This window comes from Leiobunum rupestre, chromosome 11 (assembly GCF_980474605.1).
Source record: "Leiobunum rupestre chromosome 11, qqLeiRupe1.1.hap1, whole genome shotgun sequence".
Classification (NCBI taxonomy): domain Eukaryota; kingdom Metazoa; phylum Arthropoda; class Arachnida; order Opiliones; family Sclerosomatidae; genus Leiobunum; species Leiobunum rupestre.
Genome location: NC_143394.1, coordinates 50101025 through 50117271, shown reverse-complemented (window position 1 = coordinate 50117271; position 16247 = coordinate 50101025). Strand labels below are relative to the sequence as shown.

At 38.0% G+C, this 16247-nt stretch overlaps 3 protein-coding genes across 4 annotated transcripts; 1 reads left to right on the top strand and 2 right to left on the bottom strand.

The window, feature by feature from the left end:
- Positions 1-168: 168 nt before the first annotated feature.
- ClpX (Caseinolytic protease chaperone subunit) lies at positions 169-4009 on the bottom strand. 2 transcript variants are annotated; one of them, XM_090164279.1, is made up of 11 exons: positions 3876-4009; positions 3668-3808; positions 3520-3607; positions 3081-3448; positions 2838-3011; positions 2421-2774; positions 2142-2357; positions 1788-2075; positions 1586-1723; positions 852-1106; positions 169-787 (listed from the first exon to the last, which is right to left on the bottom strand). In XM_090164279.1, exons 3-11 carry the CDS (start codon positions 3590-3592, stop codon positions 596-598), a joined length of 2058 nt encoding a protein of 685 aa, XP_090020405.1. In that variant the 5' UTR covers positions 3593-3607; positions 3668-3808; positions 3876-4009; the 3' UTR covers positions 169-595. The 2 variants fall into 2 exon arrangements, with proteins under 2 accessions (XP_090020405.1, XP_090020406.1); XM_090164280.1 differs by having other exon boundaries at positions 170-787; positions 2838-2989; positions 3065-3448; positions 3668-3981.
- LOC149923174 (CAP-Gly domain-containing linker protein 3-like) lies at positions 3967-7814 on the top strand. Its single transcript, XM_090164281.1, has 11 exons — positions 3967-4016; positions 4118-4518; positions 4589-4754; positions 4815-5079; positions 5144-5287; positions 5364-5587; positions 5641-5935; positions 6013-6274; positions 6336-6433; positions 6500-6697; positions 6762-7814. Exons 2-11 carry the CDS (start codon positions 4385-4387, stop codon positions 6971-6973), a joined length of 1998 nt encoding a protein of 665 aa, XP_090020407.1. The 5' UTR covers positions 3967-4016; positions 4118-4384; the 3' UTR covers positions 6974-7814.
- Positions 7815-8309: 495 nt separating this feature from the next.
- On the bottom strand, positions 8310-14072 carry LOC149923173 (arrestin domain-containing protein 3-like). The gene is made up of 9 exons (XM_090162722.1): positions 13327-14072; positions 12577-12653; positions 12442-12513; positions 11202-11324; positions 10889-11115; positions 10412-10792; positions 10230-10344; positions 9400-9577; positions 8310-9276 (listed from the first exon to the last, which is right to left on the bottom strand). Exons 2-9 carry the CDS (start codon positions 12614-12616, stop codon positions 9207-9209), a joined length of 1206 nt encoding a protein of 401 aa, XP_090018848.1. The 5' UTR covers positions 12617-12653; positions 13327-14072; the 3' UTR covers positions 8310-9206.
- Positions 14073-16247: the final 2175 nt, after the last annotated feature.

Genomic DNA, 16247 nt, shown 5'->3' with positions numbered 1-16247 from the left:
ACTAACTTCCCCTTACTTTTTACAAATTCTTATAATTCCTTGACTTTTTGGCCCATTTTTAAATTCCCTAACGTGTGGTAACCCTGTTTTAACAAAACAGACAAATCTGGAAACAAAAAAAATTTATTGACTTTTAAGTGAAAACTGAATAATTACAGTTTGAAAATCGATAGATATGGTACAGTTAATATTTAATTCTTTCATATTTTGGATATTATTAAAAAATGGTACCCACAATTTTTTTTATCTAGCAAATTACAAAAAGGATGGAGCGCAAATTGATTAAAAATTGATAAAAAGAAAATTTTACCTTTTTTTTTTACACAAAACTCATACTAATTTGTCAAAGCGTCAATAAAAAATCCAAAAAGAGTTATTCCGGACTCTTTGTAAGTTTAAGAATATTTTACAAGTGAAGGGCTCGCATATTTGCCAAGGTAAATATTTTTTTTTTTTACAATTTCTTTCATAAGACTATTACAAAAAGTCCGACTCAGTCTCTACTTTTATAAACGATAAAAAAATTAGTCCAACTGTATTTAAAAAAGATCGTGTATGATTAAAGTTGGATGAAATTTGTATCTACCGCATAAGTTCAAGTATTTATCGCTCTTTCTTCAATTTTAGACTCAAAGCATTCGTCTTGTCTATCTCCCGTGGCTACGTTATCTCTATGTCCTCGAACATAAGTAGCCGGACAAATTCCTTCCACAACATCCTTAGTAATACGAACACTGACCACATCAGAACCTGGCACATCAAACATTGGTTCTAGCAAGATAGTTTCCTATGTGTAAAGAAAAAAAAATTAGTACTCAACTAGTTTAATTGGTTGTTAGAAGAGAACCAACCATAATAGCCCTTAATCCTCTGGCCCCCGTTTTCCTTTCCATAGCTTGTCTAGCTATCGTTTGCAAGGCATCGCTAGTAAATGTAAGTTCTACTTTATCCAGGCTGAAGAGCATCTGATACTGAGGTACCATTGCGTTGCTCGGTTCAGTCAAGATTTGCACCAGCATCTCTTGGCTCAAACTATGAAATGGAACTACCACTGGAAATCTGCCGACAAATTCCGGGATCATTCCAAATTCAATCAAATCACGTGCCTAAAAAACAGAAGTTACAAAAATTATTTTCATTTTTTTCCCACAGCTAGGGCTGTGCGAGTACTCAAATATCATCGAATATTTGGCCTTTTTTGAGGTCGAGTACTCAAACTCAACCTGAATAAATAATTGGAAAAATACTCATCAATTAACGAGTACCAAAAAATTGCATAGTCGGGTACCCGATTACTCTAATAAGCTGCTCTCTAAACTCTTTGATTATTTGTTTTTTCTAACCTTGTTGCTTCAAAGTTCAAAGAGGGGTTTTTACAACTTTTTAGGGGGCAATAAACAGTACCTAAAAAGTTGTGGAAACTGTGGTTCTTTTAGTCGACTCAAATAAGAGAATGTGTCCCCTTAATCAAATACTAGATTACTCGACTCGACTTCAACACTTCATGAAAAAAATTGATACTCTATAACCGACTCGATTGCTCCTTACACACTAATCACACAGCCCTACCTACAGCTATTCTTACCTCGACTTTTTTTAATAGAGCATCTTTTTCTTCCATGTCATCAGTTACACTTTGAGCTTCAGAATAGCTAGCTACATCAGCCGCTGAAGCAGCTCGACGACCCGGAGATTGGTTCGCTGGTGCTCCGAAGCCCAAATACTATTAAGATTGTAATGAAATATAATTTCAATTTTAAATTAAAAACTTCATCAGTAAATTGCACCTTTTCGTTTTTTCTTCGACTAACTACTCTATCTAAGCCATTGAAGGCTCCTGATGCCACAAAGAGTATATTGGAAGTGTCTACAACGACGGTTTCCCCTCTCAATTTACGTGAATTTTTTTCTGGAACACTAACTAGGGTTCCTTCTAACATTTTGAGCATTCCCTGTTGAACACCCTCCCCGCCAACATCCCGAAGCTGATGGATGCCCGGTACAGCGCCTATTTTATCAACTTCATCCAAGAACACAATTCCTTGTTGAGCTCTTTCAACAACGTAATTCGCATCCTAATGAGAAAAAAAATGTCTAGTCTCGTTTTAAATGTGTCTAATGGGATATGAGATAAAAGTTACTTGTAGAAGCTTAGCAATAACTGATTCAATGTCTTCTCCTACATAGCCAGCTTGGGTCAGTGTGGTACAATCGCAAATTGCAAATGGAACATCCAAACATCTGGCTATTGTTTGAGCTAGCAAAGTTTTACCACTGCCAGTAGGCCCTAAGAATAAAATATTACTTTTCTCAAGCCTCAAATCGTGAGTGGACGCATCTAGTATGTCAGTGCCCCTCTAAAATTTAGAGAAAAACATTTTAAGTACAGGTTTCTAAGGATGAGATTGGTTTAAAATCACATTAATTGGCGGCGAATCACCGACATCCTGGATGTGATGATGGGTGGTAGAACCCATTCCACCAATCGATTGTCCTTGATACGGGGGTTGAGTTCCTTGGTTTTGTTGCTGCTGCTGTTGAAAACTGACCCCCAATGGACTACTATGAGTGATGCCTGATATATGAAGAAGATCTCTTGGAGCAAACACTCCGTGAGTATGACTATCCACAATGTCAGTAACCCCTCTCACTGTACCAGATGCGTTGGCAGGAACATTGTTAAAAATGCGTTTGTAATGGTTATAAACAGCAACGGCCAAAACCTTCTTTGCGTGATCTTGACCAATGACGTGTCGATTCAAATATTCAAAAATCTAAATTAAAGGTTTAGAGAAATTAATTAAATGACCAAGAATACATCATATTTAATAAATTACTTTTTTAGGCGGCGGTGGAGGTCTACGGTGCAAACCTTTATCAGAACCCAGTCCAATATGCCTATTCTCTTTAACAGATTTTTTGGTATCCATATCAGAGAGTACTACAAAGAAGTGGTGGCATTTTTCGCATTTTACAAACCGAGTAGATGCTAAAGCGTGTAAATTTTGAATCTGTTACCAGGAAAGATAATTAAAGATTATTGTGCAAACGGCGCCAAACTTACAAACTAAAGTTTCAACCTGGGTACAAGGATTTCCACATTTTGGGCAACAAAGATGGTTATCTCCTCCGTTATTATTGGTAGTACTGCTACCATTATTACCCCTTCCTGGGGTGTTGCTTCCTCCATTAGTTCCTCCAATTCCACGAGATCCAGACTTCCCTCCATCAGAAATACCGCCACTCCCTCTGACACCAGTCACCCCTTCTCCACAGTCTCCTCCAACTTCATCACCCCCATTATAAGGTGGACCAACTATAATTCTATTGGACAGAGATGTAGTACTAAGGCCACAAACGACTAAAGGGCAGTTTAAAGATTGACGATAAGTATGATTAAGAATAGCTGGCCAACTGGAGTTGCGAGTCACAACAGTTGCCAATGAAGCTGAGAAATAAAAAAATAGTTGAATGAAACATATTAGATAAAGAGTCAAAAAATGCCAAAAGTTAACTAACGTATTTTTGAAGAGTGAGCTAGGGCAATAATTCTCCAAGGTTGGTTAAAACCATATTTAACTGCTGATGTCATTACAATAATACGTTCCTGTAAAACTTTAATTTTCAGATATCTTCCAAGATAAAATTAAAGGGAATTTTTTTTTACCACAGCTGTGTGCTATTGTAAAGGACTTGGTTTGGCTCTGGAGCTTCCAAAAGGAAGGGAATGTTTACAAATAAGTTGAAAAAAATTCACATTAAGCGAAAGCGTATTAGCAATAACTCTTATTTCCAGCTGAAATAATGACTTAATAGCGAAAGGATTATCATTTATTAAGCGTATTATCTTTCCTTATCACAACATCATTATTTACCAATTTATATACGCTAGAGTCGTCATTACTATTAGTCCATAAAATGTGGAATTATCGTACGAGCAGACGATATAAAATTGCTTTTACTTTGACCCTTGTTGATCCCTGATTCCCGTTGATGGCGATGGGTGTTGTTTTGACGTAAGTTAAAAAAATTTCGATAAATTATTTATATAAATATTTTTATATACATTGGTATTAATTGTTTTATATTTTCATAAAAAAATTTTGTTCCTCCTTAGGCACAAAGCCTTTCGAAAGATTTATTTATTCTTGTCAGTGGCCTTGGCCTCTATGAGTTAGGGAGGGAAAGGAAAAACTATTTCAAATGGTCTACTTTCTGACCACCAATAGCCATGACAATCCCTTACCTAATATTGCCAATATTGCATAACGTTAAGACACCATATGAAAAAATTATCTAAATGAAGCCATTTCTCAATGGTGTCCCTAATTTAAATATAATGAATTTTAAATGTGTTAAACCGGGATTGAAATTGTACTAAAATATGACTCAGTATGAAATTGAAATGACTGATGAAAAGGAGACTGAGAATTTGCAAACTTCAGCAACAGATATTGTAACTGCAGAAGTTGTAGAAACTAAAAGAAATCCAATTGTGCACCCTAGCGCTAAAGCCCCGTAAGTATATTTTTCACTGTATTTTAGAAATTTGTCTGTTATTTTAACAAATTATTATAACTATAATAAGATTGTGCAAGGGCTGTGTGCAATTGGACTTGTTATTTTTTGATCCCGATTGCCCAGGATGTTTAGGCGTTTTAAAAGACCCCAACACAACGGTTCCTGAGATATTTGCTATTATACGGCAATGGATGCCACAAACACAGAAAAAAATAAATCTTTTGGTAGAAGAGGTATTCATGCAGATATTAATTTTCTTTAGATCTCAGCCTCATATTAAAATATTCTTGCAGATACTTAAGAGAGGTTGTCACATTGATGACCGTGATGGTCTCACTGACATGACATTGCTTCATTATGCTTGTAAATCTGGTGCTAATGGTGTGGGAGATGCTGCTGTGTCCACTCAAACGGTTGCCTGGCTTTTAGAGCAGGGAGCTAATATATCTATACGGTCAAGATGGACAGATATGGCTGCCATTCATTACGCCGCTTATTTTGACGTTGCCCCTGTACTTGAACTTTTGCTCAAAACTACAGGTTGCTGCCCAAATTCTGGTAAAACACTTTTCATCAATGTTTTTATTGAGAAGTACATAAAACCACTAAACCATTTTGGTAGGATTGGAGGATGGGTGCCGCGAGTTCAATTTTGGTACACCACTACACATTGCCGCAACTAATCTATGTTTAGACGTTGCTAAATTGTTAGTTCAACATGGTGCTTGTCTAACTGCTAAAGATGGCACAGGGAAAATTCCTCAAGGTGAGGTTTACGTCTCAAAAACCAAATGTGGCATTTTTCATTGCAACAAAACTCAAATTAAATTTGTTTATTGCAGAGTGCATTCCAGAAGTAGAAGTAAATGAATCATTGCCAGATTTGGGAAATGTTGTTACAACTTTGTACGATCTTTTGACCGCAAATGCTACTCTAAGTACCCATAGCCCTCAACATGGCAAAAATTGCTATCCACCGGCTGATTATAGTAATGTCTCCGGAAAGGCTATTTTGAGAGCTGCAGGAATTAGTATTGGAGATTTAGTTTGTCTGGCAGATTATAAGGTATGTGACCTCCTAAAAAAAAAGAAAAATTCCAAGCTAAAAAATATTTTTAGACTGGCATTTTGAGGTACTGTGGAACAACACATTTTGCCACTGGAATTTGGGCAGGAGTAGAACTTCAAGATCAAAGTGGCAAAAATGATGGATCAGTCAAAGGCGTTCGGTATTTCACATGTCCTTCTGGATATGGAATATTCATTCCAATTAACAAAGTTTCACGGTGCGATATTAGTGGAACTCATTCGCTTCCACGACATTTAGAAGCTTCACAATGCTTCACAGCCACGCCTAAAGCTATAAATCATCCTAAAGTTAATATTAAACACGTCACTCCTAAAGTTGAGACTGGTATGATTTTGTAGATTGTTGCATAGTAAATGCAGAATGTATAAACGGCTTTTTCATCTGATAATTTTGCTTTCTAGGTTTGGGATCTCTAAAAAGGCAGTCTTCTTCGTCATCTGATCCTAACCAGGAAGTGTTGTGTATTAACGATCGTGTTCTCATAACGGGTAGAAGAAAGGGCACAATTAGATTCGTTGGAGAGACTAGCTTTTCTACTGGTTTGTGGTACGGTATTGAATTAGACAAATCGGTGGGCAAAAATGATGGCTCTGTGCAAGGGAGGTCTTATTTCTCTTGCAAGCCAAATCACGGATTGTTTGCTCCACCATATAGAATCACAAAGTATAATTGATCCAGAGTGAAATGAAAATTCAAACAGTTAATGCATTTTAACTTATATTAGATTAGCCAAAAACTTGGACGACACTGAGGATGATTCAGAACATGGTGGCTCCTCGGGTGACCTCACCAATACTGGAAGCATGAGTCAAAGTTCAAACGGTGTGTGTTTGTAAATTTAGAATGTTATTTTTACTTTTTATTGTACTTATTATAGCTGTTTTGCAGATGCTGATTTCCCTCAAAGTCCTATTGGCTTTAATTCTCCCGCTGCTGCTAGAAAATCTTCTCGATCTTTGCACCATTCTAGACCTGGCTCGGATGGAGTGGGTGGTAGTCATTCGCCATCTTCTCTGTCAGTGCCAAATAGCAATACCAATTGTTGGCTTACTGTAGGCGTTAATGTTTTTGTCAATAATGAAATAGGTAAGAATAGATACGCTATAATGTTAAAAAAAATACCCGAATACTTACAACATATTCTTTTAAGGCATTGTGCGATATATTGGAAATGTGGATTTTACGGATGGAATTTGGCTTGGTGTTGAACTTCGAACAGCTTGTGGTAAAAATGACGGATCCGTGAATGGGAAAAGGTATTTTATCTGTAAGCCTAACCACGGTATATTAGTCAAACCGAATAGAGTGACTATAAGAGGCATAAACGGGGCCAAACTACTCCCCTCTTTAGATGGGCCTTAATTAGTTTGACCACTTGTACAGGTACTTTTTGCTGTTGCCAGTTAAGCTATAATTATTTTTGATCAAATCACTTTAGGCTTCGACCAAATAGTTATAAAAATGTGTAAACAGTAGTTGACCGGGTGATTTATTTTAAACCTAAGAATTTTTTAAGTTATTGCCATTTTGGATATTTGTTGAAGTTCTAAGTTTTTTTAACCCAAAGTTAGGTTGTGTTCCCAGGGTCTCATTATTTTTAGAAATTAAATATGATCTCTGGTGTTTTTTGGTAGCCAAACCAAATTAAAATGGTGTAGCTAATTTCACATTTGTCACAAGCTGCTAAGTACAAATTAGGCCTCTTTCTATGGGCTTTAAAATTTAACGTAAGACTATATTAATGAGATAATTAAAAACTATCACGCTGAATGTTGAAATTTTGGTAAAAATAATTTGCGGGCTGTCTTTAAACTGGTCTATTACGGTTCTTTAGGCTTGCCTTTTTAAAGAACAAGATACTAACTAAACATAAAAATTTTAAAATATATTGTTCCGCGTACAATAATGAAATTCAATTAAAAACACCAGCTGTTAATGTGTTCCCAAACTCTTACGAATTTAGATATTGTTTTGTAGACCTCCATTTTTGTGACATTGGATCTAGCTGTGATATTTTTTAATGTTAAATTCTGTTTAGTCAAACCTAGACTGAATATGTTCATGCAACCCAAACTAATTTTCCAAACTAATGCCAATTTAGTTTACAAATACCCAAAATGTTTCAAAAAGTATAATAATATATACTTTAAAAACGAATATATTAATTTCCATTCTGTCTGACTGGCGGTTCATTTTATGTTTTTGAAAAATCTTTTTCAATGAAATCAAGTTCATTAAAACTACCAGTTATTTACAATCTTTACTTTACAGTGATTTCTTTTGCATTTATAATTAATTTAATATCTTAACAATTCGGGTATTTTTCTTTAATACTCCAGTAAAATGATGAACGTAAATTTTCAAAAATGTCCATTTTTGGTAAACTTATTCTTAAATTTACATTTAAATACAAAAATAATACAATAATACATCATATATAACTTTACAATTAAATTAATTTTACATTAAAACATAAAACATTGGGAAGCACCAAAAACCACATTTAACAATAGGTGGGTTAAATTTTTCGCTTACCCTCTAAATTTATATAAATAATATAGAACAAAAAAATTGAAATAGAAGCTTCAATAAAACATCTTCAAGGAAATTGCCAAGAAGTAATATTTCCGAGAGCCAGGATCTGTAAGTTACTGTTTATAAAGTGCTTGTTGAAATAATGGATACTATTGACTTCTACAGTACTCAAAAGGGTTTCCTTTTAACCAGGTACTTTTTTTTTACATTTAAAGGCTTAGCAAAAACCGGATTTTCTCTTTACAGGTGAAAAGTTACCATTATTTCAACAAGTAACTTGCAGGTCCTGGCTCTTGGATATATTACTTGTTGGCAATTTCCTTGAACTGGTTTTATTGAAGCGCCTATTCAAATTGTATATTTTTTTATTTTGGGGCATTTTTTCACTTTATTTTTTTGTTCATGGGGCTACTCAATATATATATGGGAATTTAAACTCTTTTGGGATACATCTAACTTTTAAACAAAATATTTTTGATAATATATATAAACATGACACATTCTACCACGTAACTGAAAAGGATAGTCTTTAAATGGCATTTTCTTTATCATTTTTGGTCTAATTTTTAGAGTAGCATCTATGCGGCGTTTAATCTTAAGGCGTTGTGATCTCTTATTAATCAGAAAATACAAAATTCTACACCTAAATTCTATAGAGCTTTTTACAGGATTCCAACTGGTGATTTTTTTTCAACTGATCAAATGTAATACTAGTCCAAGCGATACATTTTGGAATCTATCGCTCATAAATAATGTGTTTTTAGTCGTATAAACATCCCATTCAGTCAGTTGTAGCGTAATTAAGAATTGAGCCTTTATAAATTCACGGAGGATAGTGTTTTTAACGATATATTTATCTCTACAGCAAAAACCAATTATAAATTATCCACTCTCATCTAACCGGAACGTGTTCCCTCGAAAATTTCCCTTAAGTTTTTTAGGTAAAGTCTATCGTTGTTCATTTGTGGCATCCTAATTTGAATATATCAGCTTTTTTTTTTGTTCACAAACTCGCGGCTTCGAGTTAGTTTTTCTTTAAACGCGAGTTTTTGATGACTTTTTAAACTCTACTCGTTGTCGTGGCCGCGGATCTCTCTCTTAGGTTTTGCTGGAACGCCTCTTTGCTGGACCTGTTCGCGTGTCAAAAGATCATTTGAAACCGTGAACTTCTCGGATAGGTTTTATTTCTTGAGCGAACTCAAATGGTGTCGATCAACGGCCTTAGACACCAACTAATTATTATAGGTACTCACCGGGATATGCACCCGCCCTGAGGTCGGTGGGGATTTCGAACGCACACGTAAACGGGTCTGTAAAGAACCACATTATCGTCCTCTTCGCCGGCTCCGGACATGGTGCCATCGTACACTTGACCCAACTGGAATTCCGGACATATATAAATGCCGCCTTCCACGTGGTCGCACGAAACGTCTATCAGGAAGTATGCAATTTAGTACGACTCGTTGAAAATATAAAAGGAGTAGCCACTATTTTCTACTAGGTCTTAAAACATAATAATAATATTAATAATCAGCTAAAACTGAAAGTGTGCACGTGGTTAATATGCATTAAGCTAGGACATACTGGGAATTGATAAGCCTATTGTACTCGTAAGCCTACATTTTTCATTTTATTTAGGAGTCTATGGACTTGCTTTATTAGTCAAATGCCTGGGTCTAAAGCAAAGACGATATATACGCTTCGCTAAATAGACTGGCGTGTTCAATGGCTCAACTTGCATACAATAGCAGACGCTGGTCAAAATTTTCCCTGGGATACAGAGTGCTACCATGGACTAATTAATGTATACATTAATTAGTCCATGGTGCTACTAGTGGCGCCTCTAACGGCTGGTCAAAGGCTTCTCCCGTGTTTCGAAAGTGTTAACAGGTTTTTTGTATGAGGACGACTGTCTAGTAAGTGAAGCGTACGTATAGTCTTTGGTCTAAAGTACACCGAAACGAATAGCCAAGTTGCTATTACTCTGATATATTTTCTACGGTTTTTTACGATCCACCAGAACAAGTTCGCCCTCGCAAAATGTCCCGGAAGACGTAATGCGAAGACGGACATTCTCTTTTACCGTATTCTATTTGGGGCTGTTGATTTGTGTTGGGAATTCTGAATGGAACGGTGGCGATGGTGATTGGGAAATTGGTGTGCAGATCGTCGCCCGATTTCTCAAGCTCAACCCACACCTACAAAACGAGATAAACATTGTTATAATTAGCTGTAACATATCTCCGGTGAATTTCTCTCGCTCACCTTGAGCACGTAATGAATTTGTAGTAGCTTACAAACGTTGGAGAGAGTCGGTGGCATGACGGGAACGACCAGGCTGTTGCTGCTGTCGAATTTGAACCGGGTCCGGGGCTGGACGGGTTGGCCCCGGTACTGGAGGACGTCGTACGTCGACTCTTTGCTGAGACCCAGGACCCGAGGGCCCTCGATGAAGTACTCGACGTGCTGAATGAGCTTCAGGTTCAAGCGGACGTTCTCGTCGCTCTGATTATCAATGTCGGCCTTCAATCGAATACTCTCGCCGGCGCAATAGGCCGACCTCTCCAAGGCGCTCCTCAAACTGACCACTCCTCTTTTGCAGCACAGGCAGCAGATTGACCTCTTGTTTTGACCCACCAACGGCTTCTGAAAATCCCCGAGAAGAAGCGAAACAGATTAATAGATGACTACGGCGTCACTGGTCGAAATAAAACGGAAGACGCGAAAATGAAAGTTCATCACCAGGTACTGTTCGTCCATGCAGTCAATGTGGGGTCCGATGAGAGTGAAGTACTTCATTCCCTGAGGCGGAGAAGCGTATGGAATGTCCAGCGTGACTTTGACGTAGTAGCGAACTGTGCAGGGTCGGGACTCGAAAGAGCAAGGCAGCGACGTCTCCGGCAACTGGAAGCGAAAGTGGAAGGAGTGGTGCCCTCGAGTTAGGATAGGCACCATGTCGCTCCCCTTATCTATACCCCCGATTCGCCGCCAGAGAGAGATAAAAATAAATATTCCACGCCTCGGTTTTTAGATAGTCACGGCACTCGAAGCTGACCTTTTCCCCAAAGGACGTTCCGTTCGTCGATGAAGACTTGTTCCTCCTTGACTGTGCGCCTCTCTCCGCTCACCATTACTTTCCACTCGGCGTGAGCCTTGCCTCGTAACAGCACTCGAATCGCTGGCGGTCAAATCGAAAATTATCATTTTGTACGAACGGCGTATAGCGGGCCGTCCGCCGGATCTACCTCTACCTTAAAAACTGCGTGTTTTTCCCTCGGGGGCTCTTTTTCTAGCTAGGCGCCATTCGAAACGCGGAAACTTATCAGTTTCGCTCACCCGTAAGCGTTCCCTTTACGTTAGGGAATTGTAACGGCTACTTGGAGAAACTCTGGGTTTTTTACGTCCTATAGAACTAGGATCAATCGCTTTCCTTAATAAATTACGAGCCGCGCGAACGGTAATGCCAAAAAGCAACGGAATCAAAATTCTCCAAACAAAAGGTATTTTCTGTAGAAAGTGAGCGTATAATATATAAACCCCATTAGTAAAATTGGGTCCATTGGTCAGTTTGACGTTGATAGGTGAAAACGTCGTTAGTTTATCGTACCCCAACTTAAGCGTTTTATTAATTAAACATCTTTTATGGGACACGTCGGGTGATTTACGTTACACGCTAGTAAATATTAGCATTCGTCAACGTCGGGAATACATTATTATGTCGTTTCATTTCCCTTAATGTAACAATAAAAGCTTACGCACGAATGTGGCTAGTTAGGTTAAACTCTGTACGATAAAGTAATGTAATCAAAATAAGCTCATTTATTTACGAAAAGCTTTGCGAAAAACCATCTAGATTAACACGGTCGAGTTTGTAACTATAACTACAATTTGTCCACTTTGCTTCATTTCGTTATTCAAATAATACACCGAAAATATAAAATAGGTACAAATCGTTTCGAACATTTTACGATAAATTTTCTGAATTATAATTGGGTACCAAAACAATAGTTGAAAAACAACGATAAGTTGAAAATATGATGGATTTTAAATTGGGAATATTAATCGTGCCCCCGCGAAATCTAGGGGTGGCTTCCCCGCTACAACCGCGTGGAAGGCACGCGGAACACTTCTACAGGCGTTTTGGTCTATTTTTGGCCTATTTGGGAGTGTTATCTTTCCTAACCATAACTTAACTATACGAAACTTTTTCATAAAAATGAAATGGCAGTGGAATACAATAGAAAACTTAGCACTACTCTAATAGTAATAAAGTTTACAACAGAAAAAAAACTCACTTTTTAATTTAAAATTTTCTGTTGTATCGAGTAATACGTGTCCGGATAAGGTTTCGCCGGCGTAATACATTTCTAAGGAGAAAAATAAATGAACCAAAGTTTCTAGGGAATTTTAATAAGTAAATGGATCATTACCTTTTTCAAGGCGGATATCAAATTCCCGGATGTAATCCATTCTTTTGTCCCCCTTTTTATTCCGTTCTAGATCAAGTCTGACGGCGTAAAAGAAAATGTAATAACTACTCGATTGACAACTCAAAAGCAACGCGTCTGCGGGGAAGAGAAAAAAAATACTTTTCGAAAATGAGAGTCTTATCTTTTCACGGGGAATATATCAAAGGCTGGCTGGCAGCGAATTAAAGACGACGGCTAACGCTCTTCCATACCGTTCCCGTCAAACGGCGATGGCGAAGGTAGAACCTCCGCGTTCCGGAATCGCCGATGGACTCTAGTAAAGCCATCGTCTGTTTCCCGACAGGCTTTTCCGTCGAGTTGAAATGATAAGGGAACGTCTTAAAACAAGTAGTCCTAATTGCTCCACAGTTTAATTTTCGTGTATACACCCTGCGCGGTAATTATATTTCGCGAAGGAAATGGTTCGAGAAGAGCGTGAGCGGTGTTATTTTGTAAAGACGTTTCTATTGTCACCTTATTGATCGGAGGTGTAGTGGGGCGCTGTAATAGGAGAAGATTCCCTTAGTATCGTTATTCCCGCGCCTCCACTCCCCGCTTACATACCGAAGCCACTTGACCCCGAGGAAGGACTCACGAGCGTATAGTAGGCGAATCGAAAAGGGGGAGATACGGGGAAATACGAAGAAGGGGGAGGGGAGACGCGTAAAGAAGGGAAAAAGAAATCGCGGCCATTTTTGGTCTCCTATTTACCTCTATTAGGCGGGGGTGAGCGTCTAGGTCTTGTCAGGCGATCCGTCGAAATTCGGAGGCTTCGTCTCCTCTTCCGCGAGTTGGTCTGGCGTGGCTCGTCGAGTGATACGGGTCAACGCGCTATATTAAGGTTCGCGTTGCCGCAGTTTCCATTCGCTGGATGCCGGGAATAAGGCGGCGCTTTCGGGACGAGAAGGCATCGCGCTGCCCGGACTCTTTTCGTTTTCGCTCAATTTTGTTTACGGGGCTTCGAGATGAGAGGTCCGCCGCTTCCGTCTCGATGGATTTGGACTTCCTTTTCTGGCCCTTTCATAATTACGACCGATTAAGGCGAGGCGTCGATTAGGCGAAAGCAACGCGCTCGCTTCGGAGACAAATCTCTCCCGCGATCTCTTTTATTAGTGCGCGCACTCTCTAGGCAGCGTCTCTCGGATGGGGCCAGGGAGGGGGAAACGGCGCGTCAACTCCACGAACGCCAACAGGTTTGCAGGCCCCGACGATTTACGCCGGCTCAAAACGCGGAAACCCACGTTAAATCCTCTGGTCTTTCACCGCCCGCTTTGGAATCTTCTCCGCGTTCTTCACGTTTTCACTCGCTTTCCGCGTAACTCGAATACTCCGGGGTTGCCTACCTCGTATTTCCATAGTGTCCGTATTTTTTACTTGAAATGTATGTTAATAGTTCAGAAATAATGGGTAAAATTGCAACACTCGGTGTGGCAAAATATCAATATCTAAGGCTAGTTTGTATTTATTTGCATTCAACTTTCTTTTTACTAGTGTTGTAAGTCGAAAAATAACCGAGGCCATTTTTTTCCGGAAAATTTTCCGTATTTTTCGGAAAAAAATAAAATTCCAGGATTGTTTGCAAATTCATTTTTTCGAATCTAAAAGTAAAACTAAACCTCTAGACCAGCTTTAAACTGATTAACAATGTAACACTATTAATGTTTTGTAGTATGTTTACTGTTATTAAACATTTTATATCGATTCAATTTTTTACTTTTCCGATTTGCGGAAAGTTATCTGGAAATTTTTCCGGATAATTAACAACTCTACTTTTTAGTTCCACATCGAGATATATATATATATCGAAGTGGGACTATTGCTATGGACGGATTGTCGTTAAGTGTTGTGTGTGTTTGTGTGTTTGTTTGTTTGGTGTGGAAAGCAACGACACGTCTGTTAAGTTGTCGAAATTCTCGTCCGTTTTTGCGCCTTATTTTACATATATTTTCGGAATTTAAGGTCAAGTGAACCTCAAACTTCGCGTCGGGTAGTGGGTGGTGGGCACACTCGCTTAAGATGCCTTGCTCGAAAGTGAGTACTCGAATAAACGAGCTCGAAAATTTTAAATGTTCGGGTGGTGAGCAGTGGTAGGTGGGCACACTCGCTTAATATGCCTCGCTCGAAAGTGAGTACTCGAATAAATGAGCTCGAAAATTTTAAATGCCCTCGTCCCCATATGTACTTATAAATGCTCTAAAAGCCCCACAATGAGATACTTATTTTCTTATTCAAATAAATCAACAAGAGACATTGAAAAACTTCATCACTCGTTACACCACACAATAGGTTCAAAGACAAACTACGAGTTCAATCCACACCTGACGAACTTCCTTTTGGGTAATAAAAGCAATAATGGAACCATAAAGAAACAATAATAAATTGAAGTCACTATCGGGAGAAGGTATTATATTATTAAGAACACGCGTACGCTTAAACAGTTAAAGCATTGAAGACTCTATTTCCCTTCACACACTTACGTACCGCCATTATTAATTATTGGACTCCCATACTCATCCAAAAACTAGGGGCATTCGGGCATATGTATTTTTATATCTATGAATGTAAATTTTTATTACGATAATCTTTGCCGTATACCATTCGCAAAACTTAGGTATATTAACTTACAAGTTTACGTAAAGACTACCCGTTTATAGCTCTACCACAAATAGATCGAAATTTAAAATATAGCTTTTTGTCAAATTACCTTGCAAGTTAAGTCAAAACCAATATGCATTAATCAAGAATGAATTTATGTACTTAGAATATGGGAGACCAAAAAATCCAAAGCAGTCGGACTTAAGCTTAATTACATTCAAGGGTATCTTTTTTTGAATTTGTGCAATAATAGGAATTTTGGTGTTTGAACCATACCCAAATGTTTGATATAAATTTCCTAAAATAAACATATTTGAATCCCAGTTTAAGAATTTCTTTAAATCATTTTTCCACTAATTTCAATAATTTAAAAAAAATTATGTTTGTCGTGTTTTGCTTACCTATTTCACCTTTGATACTTTACGTCTATCTAACGATAGGAAATCAAATGACCTCAACAGCTTATGAATTGGTTTGCCCACCCGTGTATCCTGAGGGTGGGCGGTGGCCACTCTTTAACATAGGATGGTAAATAGTATATCTAACTACAGGAAATCACATGGGCTCAAAAGTTTTTATATTAGTTTGCCCACCCGGGTCTCCTGATGGTGGGCGGCATCCACCCTTTCACTTAGGGTGGCAATTTATATATCCAACGATAAGAAATCACAAAGCCTCAAAAGCTTTGTATTAGTTTGCCTACCTGTGTCTACTAAGGGTGTATGCCTTTGCCCACTCGAATACACTGATGTGGAACTAATATTACGGCCTGGGCCGACTTGTTACAAATATAAACGTCCACAATTTGGCGCAAAATTCAGAGTTTAAGTCGGTGGTTTTCAACCTTTATTTTTTGATATCAGAAACAAAATTAGCGAAACCCCGAAATTTTAGGAATAAAATAATATCGCGGGAATCTGATCTTCCTTGGTAGTACAAGCCCCCAGCGTTTTAAATAATTATTATTATAAATAATAATTATTTATAAACAAAATTGCAGGATTATCAATTTATTAATCAAAACAACACAAATATGA